Here is a 23155-nt window from a genome sequence, read left to right on the forward strand (position 1 = left end):
CCAGGCTTGACTAAGAAGAAATCTCTTGTAGGCTGGGTTTGCGGGGTGTTCGAAATAGGCAGTGAGGGCACGTTTTAGGGACCGGTAGGTGAATGGTGGGCCTTCCACCACCACTGACGTGCTGATCATGTGGGTTGTGACGCCCCCCAGATGTAGAAGCATGGGCTGGCTTCTCTCATTATCTAGCGGCGAAGTAAGTTTCCAACCTCTTGACCCACAGTTTCCACCTCCATGAATGGATGCAAACGTACTATTTTTCTAAATGTGCAAATATTGGTAGTAGAAGGCATGGAAATCAAAGCAAGTCTCAAGTTTCCAGACATACTACTGACAATCAAACACCTAAAAGGTAATGAAAGAGATGCTTGGAAATAGTTCAACTACTGGCAATCACTCGTGATAGCATTCCAAACCACTGTTTTTGCACTCAGAGTGCACTCTAGACAGAGGTCTTTATTTAGGATTTGGCAGATGGAGTAAAGGCAGACAGGGTGGCAGAGGACTTTATGTCTGCCACCCAGCTTTTCCACGCCCACCAAATTAAGAAACATCTGCTGGTCCCGCGGACATCTCTATACATTGGCTGGATTGTTTTCATGTGGTTCCTGTCAATGCAGGAAAAGTTTGACAAACAGCTCTGTCAAACATGGCGGGTGGCCACCAAATGTTTCCAAAGTTTGTTATTTTTTTTTAAAGAAACTTGCAAAGCAGGGTGGGCTAACCTGAAGTTTGGTGAACAGGGTAGCTTGTCATTGATGCAATGGAGTACCAGTCTGCGAACTCTTAATCAGCCCCGGGAACCCACCTAATGCAAATCAGTACTGACCCTGTTCATCGGAGCAGACATTACCAAAGCTTGGTCAACTCACCCATTCTCCCTGTGGCCCACTGTTTTCTTAGATGGTAAATTTGAAATTCACACCAACTCTAAATCTCACTGACTACAGTATGTCTGTTTTATGTTCTCTTTTTGTGTCCCATTACACTAATGTGGATTGCTATATACTTCTGGGGAGTGATCTTGTGTTTGCCAATGAACGGAATGTCCCAATTTTTTACTGGTAAACGTCATTACACTAAGTCCAGGCTTCCTTGTCACAGTCTTAGCACACTGGGTGAGTCATCACATAGGAGACATTCAGAGGCCAGCAGCCAGAGCAACATTCCACATAACAGGGAGAAATCTGGACGAAACAGCCAATTAACTGGAACACAAAAGAGAGAAGGCAGAAATGGTGGAAGACTGCAAAGCCACCCAAAAACCTGAAAGAAAAATGAAGAAATTAGTCCCTGTACCCAATAAAAGTGGTGAGATGGCCATAATGTGGCAGGCAAAAGCTGCCATCCCACAAATCAATGAATTCAATAAGGGATGCAAAAACAGAAGAAGTCCTAAAAGGGCAGCAAACAGAGAACCATAGCAGCCCAAAGGCACCAAATGGAATCCTGCAAAGTGCTGAAAACGGAGCTGCTCAGGCATGGAGAAAAAGAGAATGAATCCCAGACACGGAAAAAAGAGAGGACCGGAACCAAAACCAAGAGAGGCATCCAGCTCTCAAGCACAAGAGCCAAGGCCTGCAGCACCAGAACTCTGCCATTTCTCCATCCAGCCCACACCTGCTCTGGATCATACACTTTAAACAAAACAGCTCAGAATGAACAACCCACTGAAGTAACTAGCTAAGTAGACTATGAAATACTATAAATGGACCTGCAGATCCGCACAAATCTGCCAGCTTACTGAAAAATATAAACTGCACATCTCTCACACATCTTCATCACACTGTGTAGCGCTGCATCCTATAACAGGGTAACTGCACCCTGGTGGTCATCACACAAGACATGGAGACACTTCCCACACAGAATCAAAACAAAGAAAACATGCTTCCAAGCATACCCACTACAGTGTAGCATGCTTTTCATGTAGGCATGCAGTTGAACGCCCCACAGAGGGGTAATAAGTGCTACATAACTGTTGCAATGTAATACAATACAACACAGCAACTGGGCACACTCCTAGGGGAATTTTGCAAAATCGCTGAGAATAGGTGAGGGCACCATGGTGTATCTTCCATAACAGTCACACCACAAGCACAGAAAATGACACGCTCTTTTGGAGGAAAGTAGGTGTGCTTGCAGAGCACCCTCAGATCCAACAGGGTGTACAGGAGAGAACAAGAAGGAACATAACAAAGACTTCAAGACACTGTTAAACATACACAGCACCCGACCTCAACCATGAAGCAGACACAGGATCACATGCCTCAGCGGGAAGATATCATGAAGTTGCGGAAGAAACCCGCCACTGCCAGCGCAGCAAAGCACAGTCACATCAACAGGAACTATCTAGGGGGCAGAGAGAGTACACAAACTACTTCTGAAGCACATGCATAGATGAATATGTAATATGAGAAGCTAGCCATACTGTTTAACATGTACAAAGTGCATTGCTTTTCCTGGAGGAGTGTCTGTTGGAGACTAATGCTTAGGGATATTTCCTAAAACTGGAGCATACTTATGCAGCAGTCATGGACATTTGACTAGTACCTGCCAGAGATAGATACTGTGCCTATTTGCTAAGCCCTCGTAGATTTATACGTCAGGTGCATCCTCCGGTACAGAATTCAATGACAACTGACAAAGTGTGAGCAACATAAAATGTGTAAGTTCACAACAATAACTAGCTACACACATGACTACCCTGTGGTATTCTGTGTGCCCCTTGTTTGTACCCAGATTAATTTGGTGTTAGGATGTGAGGCAAAGTCAAGTGGCACCGGCTTAGTTGGCATGGCTTTGCATCAACTCCAGTACACCCCAACTACATACATTTGTGGTGCCCCACAAGGGATAGGCCTTGGGGCAAGGGAGATGGAACAGATTGTCAGGAAGCACCATCCATATCAGCAGTGACACTGTCCATGTGTGGTGCCAGGGAGAGTGGCAGAGTTACTTGAAACCAACCTACTCCCACAGCCATTTGTAAGAGAGGACAATTCGTGCTGCAATGAATGAATGACACACCATCGATGCACTCCAAAGGAGGCACTTTTTCACCGAGTAAGGGTATGCGAAGAGATGTAAAGAACAGGGTGAAAAGCTCATCTTCCACTTCCTGCAAAAGGGTCCATTTCTTGGACCAATACCCTGCAATAGTTTTGAATAGTAGCACTTGACTGCAGTTAATTCAAAACATAAAAGGGACCTATTCACAAAGGCATCTTGGAGTACGCTAAGTAGTGCCCCTGTATCATACTTCTGATGTACTTACAATTCGTAAATGCTTGAGCAGAATAGCTAACAAGCAGTGGCAAGGCAATATGTCTTGCTTGCTTGTTGAGTATAAATCAAATATTTAAACACAGCTTACCATGGTGAAAATAATGAAACCAAACCATTTGTTTTCTGTGTAAAGTGCATTTATGAGATAAATAACAATGTGCTAGGATTCACTGCATTTTTGAGATGTAAAATACCCCCCATGCTTTGCAGTGTAAGCACTCCAAGTGGGGTGGTAAGGTACAGCTAACAGTCAATTTCTTTTGGTGAGAAAGAAAAGCTACTCTGGGCGAAGAGGTGTATAATCTGAAGACGTGGTAACAATATGTATTGCAGACAGCTAAGTCGTCAAGCTAGACCTAAAAAAGGTGGCAAAACAAGTGGTCTGTAAAAATCTTTTTAGTTGGTCCAGTCTGCTCCCCTAAAGATAATGATCAAGCAAACCCCCTGCAAACCTACCAAGGCATACTGATTCATGGAATGCATCTCAGCAGCGGCAGCCTTACGTACCAGTTGTGCAATGATGAAAACTGATTATAGCGCCCTGAAGCCACAGGGCTGAGGCAGCAAACACAATGTTGATATTCGAACTGTTGATACCTCTGAAAGGTTCTGAGAGCTGGGAAGTGCTATTCTCATGTCCGAAAACCAGTCACAAGACAGTTTCTGCTTGGGAGGGAATGACTGCTTCAGCCCTCCGAGCATTCTCAAGGCACCAGTCTGGCAGTCATCTGACTCTATTCCAGCGCTGTCGGCCCTTCCGAGACAGCTATATGATGGATAACCAACTATGCTCTGTAGAAGGGTATTTCAGAAGGACTAAACTGACCTGCAGTAATTTTATCTCAAGTGCAATCGGACTTTCTGACCCCTGCCCTTCTCGCCTTTAAAGACACTGGTCTGTTTTGACAATCTCTGGCCCTTGGAGGCAAACACGTTTTCCATGGCTTTAAACGTCCCAATTAGAGGCTCCATCCAGTCTGTTAACGTTGACGAGGATTCTTGTTTACCAATTGCAAATTATTTCTGCAAGTATCTGTTCGTTTCCTGGCATATGAGTTGTGTGCGTGGGCTGAATTTAGCAAGAAAATAATAGACGATCCACGCCTTGTTTTGGAACCCGCCATTCTTGTAGAAAACCGTCTAGTGTGTTTAACTACTAAAAGTTAAAAATAGGCGGCAATTAGGCAGAAGGACAAATTCGCAGTCTTAAGTACTTCATATTCTCGTGACCCTTGGAGGGCCTTTGGAGAATATTAAACTGATAGAATATCCCTAGATAATTAGCTGTCAGGTGCATCCATGTCAAGTGTGATACCTTTAGACAGTAATTTAGCAGCGCTGCCTAGAGAATTTTAAAATTATATTTTACAACATGCTCAAATATTGTTGTAAAGGTGCATACATTTCAGGCAACTTACAAGGAATTGTTGACACCTAAGTGCCGTGAAGGAAACCACCTCCTATGGTTCACACTGCTGACAGGGCCCATCGGTTGCTTGTGTTCTGGTTCAGGGAGGACCTTGTCTGTTCCCATGAGGAGCAGGTTCACGACTGGTTTGCATATAGCTGAGTCCAAACTGCGCTGACATGGGGAACCAAAAATGATGGGTTGGGACGCAGCCCAAGAATTTGCCAGTGGCTGAGATTAATTCAAGCATTCCATCTATCACCTTGTTTTTGCATTTGAAACTGTTGTGTAGCTCTTTTAGTTATAGCTCCATGCATGTTATTTTAACATACTAGGCCTGCCGCTGTGCACTTTATCCTAGATATATTTTATTCAGCTTTGCTTGTTTATTGTTACAATAGCCACTTTTACGGTCTTGTTTTATTTCTCTCTTTCTAACTGTTTTTGCTTAGGCCAGCACTCTGTTCTCAAACAAGACATTCTTGTTCACTCTGTGCTTCTTCCAAGTCTGCGGTAAGATAGGTTGCTGGTGAACGTGCTAAAAAGTTTTGTCTCTGACATTCATAGAAAACACACATCCTTATGTAGGTATATTTTCTCAGAACATCAGTTGTTTCATTATAAAAACACTTTCCTGTCCCTTACATGTTAAAGGGAGATTCCAGCCAGAGAACCACAACTGTATGCTGATTGCTGAACGCTTCACTACAGCTGCTTATGCAGACTTCAGGCCTTTGCTCAGGCATGAGGGGTGATGTCTTCCCAGGGGAACCTGAAGGGCAGAATTAGAGCTTAACACGCTGGGCTCTATTATAGCCTAGGTAGGAATTAGTCTATTGACTCTATTGGTAGCGTTGTTTCTATGCTTTACTCTCCTCATCACCATTTTAATCTTGTCATGCTGTATCGTCCTGGGTATTGCAGCCCATGCTTTGCTATCTAAGATGCAGTCCCTTCATTAAAACATTATTGAAACATATACTGCCTTTGTCATTGTGTATGTGAGACCAGTGTAATCAAGAGAAACGGATGAGACCTGAGTGACCACGGTTTCCCTGAGAAATCAATTATGTCATGTGCTCGACTGCCCAATCATCCCGCCCTTGGGTGGAGATGAGACACTGCTAGTTAGCCGGAGCAAAACCGGGATTGGAGTGACAGGTGTCACCTGTAGTGGGTCAGACTCGGTCTCCCACACAGCGGGCGATTCTGCCGCTCAAAATCCAGTAGTCTCATTAGAATAATGAGAGCCTACGTGACAACACACTAAGTGCACCGAGTATGCCTAAATGTGGGACCCGGGCTCACTTTGCCACTGGAACCAAGCTGTACCTGGCTGAAGAGCCCAAATAACGTCAAGCCCTTTCTTGGGTTGCTAGTGTTCTGGTTCAGGAAGGGCTTGGTCTGGCAGTCCGGGCGGGATAAAACTGTGGCCTGGACCACATGTTAATGTGTGTGTTTTGGTAGTAGAAGTAGGACCTTTCTCATCATTCTTAGCTAAAGAAAAACAGCAGTCTGAGACCATATTTATTTGCTTTCTAAGATGTAAGTCCTTATCTTTATAAAACCTAGTTTATTGCTGCTGAATTTGACACTGGATATTTTCCCAAGACTTGAGGCTGTGTGGGAAACTTACAAAGTGGCAAAACATAAATCTTCAGTTTTATCCCCTTTCAACTTTAGTACGTTCTTGCACATCCAGTGAGGTACTGCTTGCTTGCAAAGACGGATGTCTGTGGCCGCTGTTTTTTCAGCTGTGATTGACAGGGTGATCTGAGTGTCGTCTGCATAGACAGTGAGGGTTACAAGGTGTAGGAGTCGCACATTGTCCTTCATAGCTCACTGCGCTGTACTAGAAGGATTACAATTTATGAACTGCAAGTAAGAAAGGTATCTCTGTGGTAAAAGTAGTACTTGCATATCTACATAAAATAAACATCAGTCATCTGCATGTTACATGATGTGCTTAGCAGGAGACACAATAACCCTCTATCCCCATTTGAGTAAAAACAGGCACTATACAAAATACAGACCTTTCCAGCAGTGACAGTCACAGTTGTGTTAGTGACAGTCCAAATTTCCAAATCAGTTTGGCCAATGGCGAGATGTATATAGTAAATAGAGTGGGGCTCCAAACTAGAGCTATGTGGAACTCTGCAAGACAGGGCTGTATTCTTTGACTGAAAGGAAGACATTCAAACCATCTAGTTATGTTTTAGCAGTAAAGATGTAAACCAATTTAAAGCCTTTCACTCAGTGCTTAATTTGTGCTTGTTGTTTCCGGTGCTGAGCACCGCCACTTATTTTTGAGGCTTATTCTTCTGCCTCAAGCATTTGCTGCGAGCAAAAGACACATATGGGAAAGACGGAGGAAGAGAAAACGAAAAAGCGTCAGAAAGTGAGAAAGTAGAAAGCTGCAAGAGTGAGCTGAAGGGGCATGCAGTGGCTTTATATGGATTGAAGAGGCATGAGTTGGCTTCAGAATTACGCCACCTCAGTATTCCGTGTTCACACATTTAATTGCAGCAGCCGCATGTTTAAAAGGAGGGCTTTGGGCACCGGCACCTTTTTATTTACAAATTAAGCACTGCTTTCACTGGATCTCAATCAAGTTGAGTCTTTTGTCCAGAATAGGGTGTGCAACTGTATCGAACGCAGCACTGAATTTTAGCAGGATCAGAGCTGCGCTGCAACCATTGTCTTAGAGCATTCTGATTTCATCAAGAACTGTTACTAAAGTCGTTTCTGTGCAATGTAATGGCCTGAAGCCAACCGGAGTTGTATCAAGTACTTTGTTGATTTCTAGATGAAACTTTAGTTGTCTATCAAAATCTCTCTCTAAACATTTTAAGGAGAAAGGCAGCCGTGAGATAGGTTTATGATTTTATAACTGTTGCTGGTCCACCGAGGACCTTTTTAGGGTAGTAAGAATCTGGACCTTCTTCCACACTTGTGGGCAAGTGACTGATTCGACCAACAGATAGTAATCACCGGCACTTAGGTGTTTTCAACAAGATTGAAACATGAGGCAAGCTAAGGGCCCAAAGGGCATCCCAATTTTATTGTAGCCATAGATTTAATACAACATCTGATGCCAATGGTCAAAATGAGTGTAGGGTTAAAATCAGACTAGCCTCCAATATTCATGATTCCAAGGAGTCCAAATGTTCTAAATTCCCCAACTCAAAATTAGCCCTAATCTTGTCCATTTTATCTTGAAGGAGCTCTGAGAAGGATTTACTTGACTGTTCTGATCCTAGTAGGTAAGTATTTGTAAAGGATGGAAACCTAGATTAGTAACCACCTTAAAAACGTCTCATTGTGCCTCTGAAGCTTGTTGTGTCCCTGTAGCTCACACAGGAGGTCAGCCAACTGACCCTTGAAGTCACTCTCATTAGGCTGGGATGAAGGCAAGAGGTCCAGTATTGGTTCTCAGACAGCAGTGCAGTCCCTTAACAGCAGTGCAGTACTCTGGAAGCAGGGCAGGACGTCTTCTATAACTTCCACAGGTTCAAAAGTGTTCTGAAGAGTGGCTCTGGAGGTGCAATATTTATACTTTGTAGGAGCCTTTGTGTGAGGGGACTCCCTGTCCTACCACCACACAAAGGCTCTGTAAGTTCTTCCCCTGTCAAGGCTCCACGCTGTCTGAGGTGACGAAAGATCGAGTAGGCCTAGTGTCAGGTTCATTGGTGTGTGCAGGAGGCAAAGCCCTTTGAAGTGTAAGTGGGGCTGGATAGTCAATCCTGCCCACACCTAAGCCTTCTTTGTATTACAGTCTGGAAGCAAGAAACAAACTCAACAGAGGCTTTCACAGTCATGTGACCCAGGACACTGACAGAAACACAAATATTTGGAACAAGAAAATGCCAGTTCTCTAAAAGTGGCATTTGCAGAATAGTGCCTTAAAATCCGACTTTACCATTAAAAAGAATTTTAAATTAGAATTCATTTGAGAGTAAACAACATATCTCTGTATGCTCCCAAGCTGACGTTAGCACTTATAAAATGTAATAAGGTAAGACTTTATGTGTTTTTTTTTGCCAGAACATGTACAATTTAAGTACACAAGTCCAACCTTTTGAATACAATTCACCCTGCTCTATGAGCCTTTCCTTTAGGGCCTATCTTAGATGTGACTTACAAGTATTAAAAAGGAAGGTTTAGGCCTGGCAAAAGATTTATTTTGCCAGGTCAATATGGAAGTTTAGCACTACACTACAGGATTCAGCGGTAGGGCTGAGGCATGATTTAAAATATTAGTTTAGTGGTTGGCACAATGAGAGGCTGCAGGCCTACTTGTAGCATTTGATTTGCGGACCAGGGGTACATGTCCAAGGTTCTCTATATCAGTTAGGTAGGCAATCTCCTCGGCATGCTTGCTTATTGAACAGTAATTCAATAGTATACAGTTTAATTTAGACTTTGCGTCAAGTTTAAGACTGTTTGGCATATGACTCCTTATTGCCTTTTTTACCACCTGTTTAGAATTGCTTAGCCAGGCAGTACTTTTATATGTGTATATTAGGTTTAGGAGGAGATCGTCTCTAGAGTACTTGATATCACTGGTGAAACTGGCAGTATGTTTGATCTCCAGCGCTTCTGGGAAGCTGACTGGTGCAGAAGGGCTTGCCTGTGGTGTGCCTGCTGTGCATGCCTGCTGCACAGACAAACAACTGTTGCTCATAAGCAGGGCCTCTGGAATCATGCTGCAAGGTAGGACCAAATTATGCAACAGGGTTTATTAAATTATGCGGCATTATGTGGCATATTTTGTGATCGTATCAGTTTCATAATTTAATATTAATAAAGTGAAACCTTTGTCCAGACACTGTAAACATGTGTAAAGATGGCAGTTTAACCCCCAAATACAGCAATATGCAACTAAAACGCGAACAATCAGCATTTACAAAGTGCCTTCCACTGCACAGCAACAAATGACATTTAATCAGTTTCAGCTAGAAACAATTTTTTTTGTTTAAAACCTGCAAATTTATACCCAGATGATGGATTATGTGACAAATGTGTAAAATCCATAACTATACGAAAAACACCATGCCCAATGAATCACATAATTCCAGTGGCCCTGCTCATAAGTGGCATTGTAGAGGGTAGCACAGAAAATGGCTGAATTGTTGGGGGAGCGGGGTTCGAGCTATGGGTGGAGAGAGGATAGGGAGGGGATTGTTGATGCCCCTTATAGTGACATATCTACTGTTGAATTTCTGCAAATTGTCCACACCTAATTTCAAGGAGCACTACCAATCCTTCTTTGAAAATAATAACCCCTGCAATCAATACCCAATCTCTTCTAGTTCATCCATTAATTCCACTTACCATCTGCATGAGCTCACCTACCCCAACTAATGCTCACACCTACCCCCTATTACTTTAATCGACAACAGTAAAAGTAAAGATAAAACATGAAATTGTTTCCTTGAGTGTACAGGGCTAATCCCAAGAATGAAAAATAATCAATAACTACTGGATTCATCACTTACTTGAGTCCTGGAACTGGGTGTTGCCCTGCATAAAGCACTTCAGTGCCTTAACAAGGGCAGTAATCACTATGCAATACATGGAATTCTGTATAATCCTTGTCTAAGTGTACATATCTAATTTCTTTATATTCGATGACTAGTGACGCTCCAATTTGCCAATTATAAAGAAAAAACATCATGTTTGCAAACATGCTCTCTCTTTCATACGAAAGAGATATGCACCACGGTTTTAGGTGGTTTGTGGGAAAAGTGATGGTGAGATCATGTAGTATATGAGATAAAGACAAGAGTGGGGAGGCCGGAAATGTCCCTATTCATACTGTAGCGTATGACTGTGTTTCAGTGCTCTTTGGCTCATGACAGGGCTAGATGCAAGGAACCTTTACGACAAGCTCCCTGAACTGGTCTAAAGACCCAGTGTGAATTTGTGTCTTGTAGAGGACACACGAGGTCACAGGCCTTAATCTGGATTCAAACATAGAAGACAGTAATGACTCATTGCCAGCCACTCATTGGTCCTGGATGCCTAGTAGCAGGGTGACATTTGTCGCTAACTTTGCTAAAGTAGGAACTCCTTTACCAGTTTCTAGAAGAGATGACTGGAATTACAGATGTTTATTTCTAAAATAATTTGCAATATAAGGCGGGCCCACTTTTTCTAGAGGGAGTCCCTAATTGGGAACAAGGGACAAATACCCTCTTGTGGAAACTGAGAATGGGTGCATGTACCAAGAGGCATAAACAAATATATATGTTTTTCCCTGATACAGCTATGCCTCATTATATTTTGTATTTTTGGGTGCCTATAATACTTCCTTTCAGCTACATCGAGTGCTAGCACAGGGAAGGGGATGGAAGTTAAGCTATCGGGTGGCTTGTACAGCAAGTAACTTGGGGTTAATCAGGAGAGGACAAGTCAGTATGCTTGGCTAAAAATGTAGGTTTTCAGAACATGGGGTACTTTCTAAAGTCTGCGTATCACGTAGAGCCGGAAGGAGGACGTTCCAAAGGTAGTAACCCTCAGTCTGAAATAACCTCCTACCAAAATGTGTGTACCATGGCAACCTATTCTACGCTCGATGTTAGGCACCTGCGGGTTGGCTGGTGCAGAGTCACTAGTTTCATGTTTGATAAACAGCCCTGTGAAAGGCCATGCAGAGCTTCCTGTACAAGGCACAAGGTGTTGAATACCGTCTGCTTCCCAGTGGCAATGGTATGATAGAAGAGTAGGCGGCTTCTGGTCAGTAGGTATAGATCTATTGGTCCTTGTAGTTCTACACCATCCAGAACTTGCAAAGGGTTTGTAGGAGGAATTATTTTGAAAATAAAAAATATTTTACATTTAAATAATTTAGTTAAAGGTAATTCATTTTTAAAATATACACGTATAAAACAATATGGCTATTAATTATTTCTGAATATGAATTCATTTTAGTACTAAAACATTTAATATATAGTTCTCTGGTTTTAAGATTAAGTACTAAGGGGTGGTAAGGTTTGTTTAGGGTTCAGAGATGGGTAATGTTTACAGATAGCCAGTGCTTAATTTGAGCCGATGGTTACAGGTGGGGCCCACAGGCACTCATTCTAGTGACCAGTACTTATTTTTCATTATCAGACTTTCACCCAGAGCGAGAGAAAAACACACATGGGAGAAAGAAGGCAAAGACAAAGATAGAAAACTATGGGAAAGAGAGAAAGCAGGAATCTGCACAAGTGAGCTGAAGGGACAGGGAGTGTCTGGTGGTGGAGTGAAGAGGCATGAGGTGGAATCAAGATTGTGCAGCATTAGCTTTCGGCACCCGAACTGGGCTGCTGAGCAAAACATTGGCCCAGACACTTGTTCTTTTACGTATTAAGCACTATGGATATTAAGGATTTTTTTGGGAGTTCAGGGAATGGTATTGATTAGGTTAATAAGGAGCTTTCAGGTTTCAGGGATGGATTGTATTTCGGGCAGTAGGTAGTTTTTAGGATTCAGGGATGGGCAGTCTTTAGAGGTAGGAAAGGGTAGTGTTTGGGATAGTAAAATATTTTTAAGGCTGAGGGAATGGTAGAGGTAAGGAGCAGGAAGGGGGTTTTAAAGTTCAGGAATGGGTAGTATGTGGGGCAGTAAGGAGTTTTTAATGTTTAGGGAAAGGAGGTGTTAAGAGGTATTAAGGGTCTTTTTTTAGAGTGCAGGGATAAGTAATCTAAAGTGCAGTATATTTAAATTAATTTAACTTTGTGTAAGAAAACTGGGCTCTTTGCAGATGCTCCCCACTTTTTGCTGCTGTTTTAACCCCTAGATGCTGCCTTTTCAACTCTGATAGTACACTGCGACCTGCTAACCAGTCTAAATTGTGATGTCAATGTGGTGATTACCTTATTGGCAAGCATTTGCCCTCTTGTAAAGCCCTAGTAGATGTTACCCAAGGTACCCAGGGCAAAGGTGGTAAAGGGGTTCCTATGGCTGCAGCATGAGTTTGTGCACCCCGGGTGACTCTCCCAAAGTACTGATCGTAGACCTGCGCGAACAGTGCAAATTGCTTGAGTTCGACTGTGTCATCACCATGAGTGGCACAGTCCCACCCACTGCTTTATATGTATGTTGGACACCCCTAAGGTAGTCCTCTTCAAACTAGAATGCAGTATGCATTATATTTAAGGTGCAGACATATAAGCAAGTTTCTATGTCTCTATAGTATCTTTTCCATTAAGGTACACTATAAGTGCAGGCCGGTCCATTGGAAAACTGCCTAGCTATGTTGAGTTTGGTGTCAAACAACGTGCCTTCTCTCCCCCACCATGAATCTTGTGTCAAGGGACAGCTGGCATACACCTAGGTGGCACACTAGAGATTGCCCCCCTGTTTGCCACCCTTCTTGGTGCTCTGGCCGAGCAGCCCACACTTTTTCCCAGACTTTCTACTGCCAAGATAGGTTTCTGACCTCCTGCCAGGCAGCCTGGATGCTCCCAGAGGGCAGGAACAGAGGCTGAGGCAGGAAGGAGGTCACACCTTCCGCCCCCCAGCTAGGTTCGTGAATAGAGTCATCATTGTGGTGAACTTCTAATGCTTCACTGCCCCTCATAGCCATCTGTGCTGTCCCCCAGCAGAGGAAAGAACCCTCATCCTACCCCCAGGCACATGTGCTCATGGACAGGCAGGAAATTAGGTATGCAGGACTGTGCACTGCCCCAGCAGGATGACCACACCTGTAGGGTGAGCAGCCCGGTCTGTGCATTACATTTTGATTTCCCCCCATCATAGGAGTGGCAGAATAGAGGGTTCTGGGTAGCTAAAAGTGACCTGTCCCTGTTCATTGGCCACTAGTCTCCACACCCCTCACTCCCCTAAATCTAGGATTTAAGGAACACCCCTGACATCAGAACCTCAGATCTAATCGACCTACTTCAAAGAAGGACCAATAGGAGCTCAACATCACCGACAACTGGACTCTGCCTACTGCACCAAAGCAAACAAGGGAAACTATGCTCCTGAGGCAACAGACTGGGAACTACGTGAACGACCCTCATCCTTGGCTGAAACTCATCACTCCCGACCAGAGGGACACATGTGGAAGCCAGAAGCACCTTCAGTCTCCCTTGAACAGGTGGCACTAGCCACCGGCAAACTGCAGGTGAAAACACCTACAGATTCTGAATCTTCACCGACCATCCGCCCGCCAAGAGATTGTCGAAAACCAAGTGGTCCGGTGTCTTCTGGGAATGGTAGTCCAGCCTTTCTCCAAGTCTCAGGCTGCTACATCACTCCCTCAGACCCTAGGAAGTTCCTAAAGGATCCATTGCGCCCCCCGCCCATGCACAATTTTTCTGAATAATTTTTCAACAAATGGTACAGGGATATTGTGAGAAAGTAGCCTCTTTCTAGCCTTGTTACCCCCACTTTTGGCCTGTTTGTGAGTGTATGTCAGGGTGTTTTCACTGTCTCACTGGGATCCTGCTAGCCAGGGCCCAGTGCTCATAGTGGAAACACTATTTTTTCAGTATGTTTGTTATGTGTCACTGGGACCCTGCTAGTCAGGACTCCAGTGCTCATAAGTTTGTGGCCTATATGTATGTGTTCCCTGTGTGGTGCCTAACTGTCTCACTGAGGCTCTGCTAACCAGAACCTCAGTGGTTATGCTCTCTCATTTCTTTCAAATTGTCACTAACAGGTTAGTGACCAATTTTACCAATTTACATTGGCTTACTGGAACACCCTTATAATTCCCTAGCTTATGGTACTGAGGTACCCAGGGTATTGGGGTTCCAGGAGATCCCTATGGGCTGCAGCATTTCTTTTGCCACCCATAGGGAGCTCTGACAATTCTTACACAGGCCTGCCACTGCAGCCTGAGTGAAATAACGTCCACGTTATTTCACAGCCATTTTACACTGCACTTAAGTAACTTATAAGTCACCTATATGTCTTATATGTCACGCAAAGTTATTTAGTGTGAGGGCACCCTGGCACTAGCCAAGGTGCCCCCACATTGTTCAGGGCCAATTTCCCTGACTTTGTGAGTGCGGGGACACCATTACACGCGTGCACTACATATAGGTCACTACCTATATGTAGCTTCACAATGGTAACTCCGAATATGGCCATGTAACATGTCTATGATCATGGAATTGCCCCCTCTATACCATCCTGGCATAGTTGGCACAATCCCATGATCCCAGTGGTCTGTAGCACAGACCCTGGTACTGCCAAACTGCCTTTCCTGGGGTTCCACTGCAGCTGCTGCTGCTGCCAACCCCTCAGACAGGCATCTGCCCTCCTGGGGTCCAGCCAGGCCTGGCCCAGGATGGCAGAACAAAGAACTTCCTCTGAGAGAGGGTGTTACACCCTCTCCCTTTGGAAAATGGTGTGAAGGCAGGGGAGGAGTAGCCTCCCCCAGCCTCTGGAAATGCTTTCTTGGGCACAGATGTGCCCAATTCTGCATAAGCCAGTCTACACCGGTTCAGGGGACCCCTTAGCCCTGCTCTGGCGCGAAACTGGACAAAGGAAAGGGGAGTGACCACTCCCCTGACCTGCACCTCCCCTGGGAGGTGTCCAGAGCTCCTCCAGTGTGCTCCAGACCTCTGCCATCTTGGAAACAGAGGTGCTGCTGGCACACTGGACTGCTCTGAGCGGCCAGTGCCACCAGGTGACGTCAGAGACTCCTTCTGATAGGCTCCTTCAGGTGTTAGTAGCCTATCCTCTCTCCTAGGTAGCCAAACCCTCGTTTCTGGCTATTTAGGGTCTCTGTCTCTGGGGAAACTTTAGATAACGAATGCAAGAGCTCATCCGAGTTCCTCTGCATCTCTCTCTTCACCTTCTGCCAAGGAATCGACTGCTGACCGCGCTGGAAGCCTGCAAAACTGCAACATAGTAGCAAAGACGACTACTGCAACTCTGTAACGCTGATCCTGCCGCCTTCTCGACTGTTTTCCTGGTGGTGCATGCTGTGGGGGTAGTCTGCCTCCTCTCTGCACTAGAAGCTCCGAAGAAATCTCCCGTGGGTCGACGGAATCTTCCCCCTGCAACCGCAGGCACCAAAAAGCTGCATTACCGGTCCCTTGGGTCTCCTCTCAGCACGACGAGCGAGGTCCCTCGAATCCAGCAACTCTGTCCAAGTGACCCCCACAGTCCAGTGACTCTTCAGTCCAAGTTTGGTGGAGGTAAGTCCTTGCCTCACCTCGCTAGACTGCATTGCTGGGAACCGCGACTTTTGCAGCTACTCCGGCCCCTGTGCACTTCCGGTGGAAATCCTTTGTGCACAGCCAAGCCTGGGTCCACGGCACTCTAACCTGCATTGCACGACTTTCTAAGTTGGTCTCCGGCGACGTGGGACTCCTTTGTGTAACTTCGGGTGAGCACTGTTTCACGCATCCTCGTAGTGCCTGTTTCTGGCACTTCTCCGGGTGCTACCTGCTGCTAAGAGGGCTCCTTGTCTTGCTCGACATCCCCTCTACCTCCTGGTCCAATTTGCGACCTCCTGGTCCCTCCTGGGCCACAGCAGCGTCCAAAAACGGTAACCGCACAATTTGCAGCTAGCAAGGCTTGTTGGCGTTCTTTCAGCGGGAAAACACTTCTGCACGACTCTCCACGGCGAGAGAGATCCGTCCACCAAAGGGGAAGTCTCTAGCCCTTTTCGTTCCTGCAGAAACCTCAGCTTCTTCTGTCCAGTAGAAGCTTCTTTGCATCCACAGCTGGCATTTCCTGGGCATATGCCCATCTCCGACTTGCTTGTGACTTTTGGACTTGGTCCCCTTGTTCCACAGGTACCCTAGATTGGAAATCCATCGTTGTTGCATTGTTGGTTTGTGTCTTTCCTGCATTATTCCTCTAACACGACTTCTTTGTCCTTAGGGGAACTTTAGTGCACTTTGCACTCACTTTTCAGGGTCTTGGGGAGGGTTATTTTTCTAACTCTCACTATTTTCTAATAGTCCCAGCGACCCTCTACAAGGTCACATAGGTTTGGGGTCCATTCGTGGTTCGCATTCCACTTTTGGAGTATATGGTTTGTGTTGCCCCTATCCCTATGTGTCCCCATTGCATCCTATTGTAACTATACATTGTTTGCACTGTTTTCTAAGACTCTACTGCATATTTTTGCTATTGTGTATATATATCTTGTGTATATTTCCTATCCTCTCACTGAGGGTACACTCTGAGATACTTTGGCATATTGTCATAAAAATAAAGTACCTTTATTTTTAGTATAACTGTGTATTGTGTTTTCTTATGATATTGTGCATATGACACTAAGTGGTACTGTAGTAGCTTCACACGTCTCCTAGTTCAGCCTAAGCTGCTCTGCTAAGCTACCATTATCTATCAGCCTAAGCTGCTAGACACCCTATACACTAATAAGGGATAACTGGGCCTGGTGCAAGGTGCAAGTACCCCTTGGTACTCACTACAAGCCAGTCCAGCCTCCTACATTGGTTGTGCAGCGGTAGGATAAGTGCTTTGAGACTACTTACCACTCTTGTCATTGTACTTTTCATAAGAGAAAAATATACAAAACAAGTTCAGTGTGTGTACACATAACTAAAAAGTTTTGCATTTCCTCTTTTCACTCTTTTCTAAAGTGCTGAAAAGTACTTCTAAACTTTCTAAAAAGTTCTTAAAAGTTTAAAAAGTTTTTTTTCTGTCTTTCTAAAAGTTCTGAAAACATTTTTCTCTTATTCTATCACTTTAACTCTCTCTAAAAATGTCTGGCACAGGCCAAAATGTTGATCTGTCCAAACTTGCATATGAGCGCCTTAGCTGGAAAGGAGCAAGGAGTCTCTGCATAGAGAGAGGTTTGAGTGTAGGGAAGAATCCTTCCTTGGAATTGTTACTTAACATGCTTAGAGAACAAGATAAGGCTAAAAGTGCCCCATCTGTTGAAAAAGTAGCTAATGGTTCCCAATCTGATCCAGGGACTCCCCCAGGAAAAGATTCAGGAAAGAAACTTCCAAGCCTGCCCATTACTAGACAGTCTAGCATAGTTGGTACTGAGGTGGAGTCACATCATACAGATGGTGTGCTCTCACATTACACTGTCAGCCAAGCTGTTAGGGTGCTCTCTGTAAGGGACAGGTCTCCTTCTGTTCATTCTCATCATACTTCTGTGTCTAGGAATGTCCCTCCCACCCACCCTGATGACAGATTGTTAGAAAGGGAGCTCAATAGATTGAGAGTGGAACAAACCAGACTGAAGCTCAAAAAGCAACAGCTGGATTTGGATAGACAGACCTTAGAAGTAGAGAAGGAGAGACAGAAGTTGGGTTTAGAAACCCATGGTGGCAGCAGCAGTATTCCCCATAGTCATCCTGCAAAAGAGCATGATTCCAGGAATCTGCACAAGATAGTTCCCCCTTATAAGGAGGGGGATGACATTAACAAGTGGTTTGCTGCACTTGAGAGGGCCTGTGCTGTACAGGATGTCCCTCAAAGGCAGTGGGCTGCTATCCTATGGCTATCATTTAGTGGAAAAGGTAGGGATAGGCTCCTTACTGTGAAAGAAAGTGAAGCCAATGATTACAAAGTTCTTAAGAATGCACTCCTGGATGGTTATGGCTTAACCACTGAACAATACAGGATAAAGTTCAGAGAGACCAAAAAGGAGTCTTCACAAGACTAGGTTGATTTTATTGACCATTCAGTGAAGGCCTTGGAGGGGTGGTTACATGGCAGTAAAGTTACTGATTATGACAGCCTGTATAACTTGATCCTGAGAGAGCATATTCTTAATAATTGTGTGTCTGATTTGTTGCACCAGTACTTGGTGGACTCTGATCTGACCTCTCCCCAAGAATTGGGAAAGAAGGCAGACAAATGGGTCAGAACAAGGGTGAACAGAAAAGTTCATACAGGGGGTGACAAAGAGAACACTAAGAAGAAAGATGGTGAAAAATCTCAAGATAAGCATGGGGATAAGGGTAAAACCAAAGATCCCACTTCAAATCTTAAACACTCTTCAGGGGGTGGGGATAAAACAAATTCTTCCTCTTCTTCTCAACCTACACAATTTAAAAAGCCTTGGTGCTTTGTGTGTAAAAATAGAGGCCATAGGCCAGGGGATAAGTCCTGTCCAGGTAAACCCCCTGAGCCTACCACCACTAATACATCAAGCTCTAGTGCCCCTAGCAGTAGTGGTACTAGTGGTGGGACTGCTGGCAACAGTCAAGTTAAGGGTGTAGTTGGGTTCACTTATGGGTCCATAGTAGAAACTGGGGTAGTCAGTCCCAAGACAGTTTCTGTCACACCTAGTGGCATTGGCCTTGCCACACTGGCTGCTTGTCCCCTTACAATTGATAGGTACAGGCAGACAGTTTCAATAAATGGTGTTGAGGCCTTGGCCTACAGGGACACAGGTGCCAGTATCACTTTGGTGACTGAAAACCTAGTGCACCCTGATCAACACATCATTGGACAACAGTATAAGATTATTGATGTCCATAACTCCACTAAGTTTCTTCCCTTAGCTATAATTCAGTTTAGTTGGGGTGGAGTTACTGGCCCTAAGCAGGTGGTGGTATCACCTAGCTTACCTGTAGATTGTCTCTTAGGTAATGACCTAGAAGCCTCAGGTTGGGCTGAGGTAGAGTTTTATGCCCATGCAGCCATGCTGGGCATCCCAGAGGAATTGTTCCCTCTCATTTCTACTGAAATGAAAAAGCAAAGTAGAGAAGGCCTGAAAACTCAGGATCCCTCTCCATCAACAGGTAAAAAGGGTATCACAGTATCCCCTAACCACCCTACCAGTCAGGATACCATTCCTGTGGTGGGAGAAACCTCTCCTGGGGTGGCACCTGTTCTAAGGGAATCATCAGTTGACAAAACTGTACTCCCTGAGGTAGAAGTACCTCTCTGTGGGATAACTAACATTGGTGAGAAAAAGAGCACCATTTTAGTTAACATGGAGCATCCCTCCAACCCTCCCAGAGAAACTTTAGTGCAGAAACCCTGCACTGCCTCACAACACTTAGGACAGCATCCCTGCCCTAGTGTGGAGCTCATAGTACAGCATCCCTGCCCTGCTTCAACTCAAGAGAAACAGCATCCCTGTTCTCTCTTCCAGCCATATGGACAAAGTTTTTGCCCAGCAATGGCTTTCCTGAGACAGCATCCCTGCCTGGCATTTCCATCATTACAAATAGGTTCAGTGGACAATTCCCACTGCTCTAAACTAAAACTTACTGATAGAAACTCTGAAAATACATCTTCACATTGTTGCTTAGCTAAAAAACTTCAAACAGGGTGGTTTACATCCCCACAGGGAAGTAACCATATAGTGGATGATAAAGGGAGTAACCAGTCTATTGCAGAGCTACTCTCTACTTATCACCACTTAGACAATAAAGTCTCAACTGGCCAAGGTTAGCCTTATTGTCCTTCCTTGGGGGGGGGGGTTGTGTGAGAAAGTAGCCTCTTTCTAGCCTTGTTACCCCCACTTTTGACCTGTTTGTGAGTGTATGTCAGGGTGTTTTCACTGTCTCACTGGGATCCTGCTAGCCAGGGCCCAGTGCTCATAGTGGAAACACTATGTTTTCAGTATGTTTGTTATGTGTCACTGGGACCCTGCAAGTCAGGACCCCAGTGCTCATAAGTTTGTGGCCTATATGTATGTGTTCCCTGTGTGGTGCCTAACTGTCTCACTGAGGCTCTGCTAACCAGAACCTCAGTGGTTATGCTCTCTCATTTCTTTCAAATTGTCACTAACAGGCTAGTGACCAATTTTACCAATTTACATTGGCTTACTGGAACACCCTTATAATTCCCTAGCATATGGTACTGAGGTACCCAGGGTATTGGGGTTCCAGGAGATCCCTATGGGCTGCAGCATTTCTTTTGCCACCCATAGGGAGCTCTGACAATTCTTACACAGGCCTGCCACTGCAGCCTGAGTGAAATAACGTCCACGTTATTTCACAGCCATTTTACACTGCACTTAAGTAACTTATAAGTCACCTATATGTCTAACCTTTACCTGGTAAAGGTTAGGTGCAAAGTTACTTAGTGTGAGGGCACCCTGGCACTAGCCAAGGTGCCCCCACATTGTTCAGGGCCAATTTCCCTGACTTTGTGAGTGCGGGGACACCATTACACGCGTGCACTACATATAGGTCACTACCTATATGTAGCTTCACAATGGTAACTCCGAATATGGCCATGTAACATGTCTATGATCATGGAATTGCCCCCTCTATACCATCCTGGCATAGTTGGCACAATCCTATGATCCCAGTGGTCTGTAGCACAGACCCTGGTACTGCCAAACTGCCTTTCCTGGGGTTCCACTGCAGCTGCTGCTGCTGCCAACCCCTCAGACAGGCATCTGCCCTCCTGGGGTCCAGCCAGGCCTGGCCCAGGATGGCAGAACAAAGAACTTCCTCTGAGAGAGGGTGTTACACCCTCTCCCTTTGGAAAATGGTGTGAAGGCAGGGGAGGAGTAGCCTCCCCCAGCCTCTGGAAATGCTTTCTTGGGCACAGATGTGCCCAATTCTGCATAAGCCAGTCTACACCGGTTCAGGGGACCCCTTAGCCCTGCTCTGGCGCGAAACTGGACAAAGGAAAGGGGAGTGACCACTCCCCTGACCTGCACCTCCCCTGGGAGGTGTCCAGAGCTCCTCCAGTGTGCTCCAGACCTCTGCCATCTTGGAAACAGAGGTGCTGCTGGCACACTGGACTGCTCTGAGTGGCCAGTGCCACCAGGTGACGTCAGAGACTCCTTCTGATAGGCTCCTTCAGGTGTTAGTAGCCTATCCTCTCTCCTAGGGAGCCAAACCCTCTTTTCTGGCTATTTAGGGTCTCTGTCTCTGGGGAAACTTTAGATAACGAATGCAAGAGCTCATCCGAGTTCCTCTGCATCTCTCTCTTCACCTTCTGCCAAGTAATCGACTGCTGACCGCGCTGGAAGCCTGCAAAACTGCAACATAGTAGCAAAGACGACTACTGCAACTCTGTAACGCTGATCCTGCCGCCTTCTCGACTGTTTTCCTGGTGGTGCATGCTGTGGGGGTAGTCTGCCTCCTCTCTGCACTAGAAGCTCCGAAGAAATCTCCCGTGGGTCGACGGAATCTTCCCCCTGCAACCGCAGGCACCAAAAAGCTGCATTACCGGTCCCTTGGGTCTCCTCTCAGCACGACGAGCGAGGTCCCTCGAATCCAGCAACTCTGTCCAAGTGACCCCCACAGTCCAGTGACTCTTCAGTCCAAGTTTGGTGGAGGTAAGTCCTTGCCTCACCTCGCTAAACTGCATTGCTGGGAACCGCGACTTTTGCAGCTACTCCGGCCCCTGTGCACTTCTGGCGGAAATCCTTTGTGCACAGCCAAGCCTGGGTCCACGGCACTCTAACCTGCATTGCACGACTTTCTAAGTTGGTCTCCAGCAACGTGGGACTCCTTTGTGTAACTTCGGGTGAGCACCATTTCACGCATCCTTGTAGTGCCTGTTTCTGGCACTTCTCCGGGTGCTACCTGCTGCTAAGAGGGCTCCTTGTCTTGCTCGACGTCCCCTCTACCTCCTGGTCCAATTTGCGACCTCCTGGTCCCTCCTGGGCTACAGCAGCGTCCAAAAACGGTAACCGCACGATTTGCAGCTAGCAAGGCTTGTTGGCGTTCTTTCGGCGGAAAAACACTTCTGCACGACTCTCCACGGCGAGAGGGATCCGTCCACCAAAGGGGAAGTCTCTAGCCCTTTTCGTTCCTGCAGAAACCTCAGCTTCTTCTGTCCAGTAGAAGCTTCTTTGCATCCACAGCTGGCATTTCCTGGGCATATGCCCATCTCCGACTTGCTTGTGACTTTTGGACTTGGTCTCCTTGTTCCACAGGTACCCTAGATTGGAAATCCATCGTTGTTGCATTGTTGGTTTGTGTCTTTCCTGCATTATTCCTCTAACACGACTTCTTTGTCCTTAGGGGAACTTTAGTGCACTTTGCACTCACTTTTCAGGGTCTTGGGGAGGGTTATTTTTCTAACTCTCACTATTTTCTAATAGTCCCAGCGACCCTCTACAAGGTCAGATAGGTTTGGGGTCCATTCGTGGTTCGCATTCCACTTTTGGAGTATATGGTTTGTGTTGCCCCTATCCCTATGTGTCCCCATTGCATCCTATTGTAACTATACATTGTTTGCACTGTTTTCTAAGACTATACTGCATATTTTTGCTATTGTGTATATATATCTTGTGTATATTTCCTATCCTCTCACTGAGGGTACACTCTGAGATACTTTGGCATATTGTCATAAAAATAAAGTACCTTTATTTTTAGTATAACTGTGTATTGTGTTTTTTTATGATATTGTGCATATGACACTAAGTGGTACTGTAGTAGCTTCACACGTCTCCTAGTTCAGCCTAAGCTGCTCTGCTAAGCTACCATTATCTATCAGCCTAAGCTGCTAGACACCCTATACACTAATAAGGGATAACTGGGCCTGGTGCAAGGTGCAAGTACCCCTTGGTACTCACTACAAGCCAGTCCAGCCTCCTACAGATATTAT

At 45.3% G+C, this 23155-nt stretch overlaps 1 protein-coding gene across 1 annotated transcript in view; it reads left to right on the forward strand.

The window, feature by feature from the left end:
• The first annotated feature begins 288 nt into the window (after positions 1 to 288).
• Positions 289 to 23155, forward strand: part of LOC138254106 (broad substrate specificity ATP-binding cassette transporter ABCG2-like) — a 319412-nt gene continuing 296545 nt past the window's right edge. Inside the window, exon 1 of the mRNA XM_069205808.1 lies at positions 289 to 349. Coding sequence (XP_069061909.1) covers positions 289 to 349 — 61 coding nt within the window. The remainder of the gene's footprint in view (positions 350 to 23155) is intronic.

This window comes from Pleurodeles waltl, chromosome 1_2 (assembly GCF_031143425.1).
Source record: "Pleurodeles waltl isolate 20211129_DDA chromosome 1_2, aPleWal1.hap1.20221129, whole genome shotgun sequence".
Lineage (NCBI taxonomy): Eukaryota > Metazoa > Chordata > Amphibia > Caudata > Salamandridae > Pleurodeles > Pleurodeles waltl.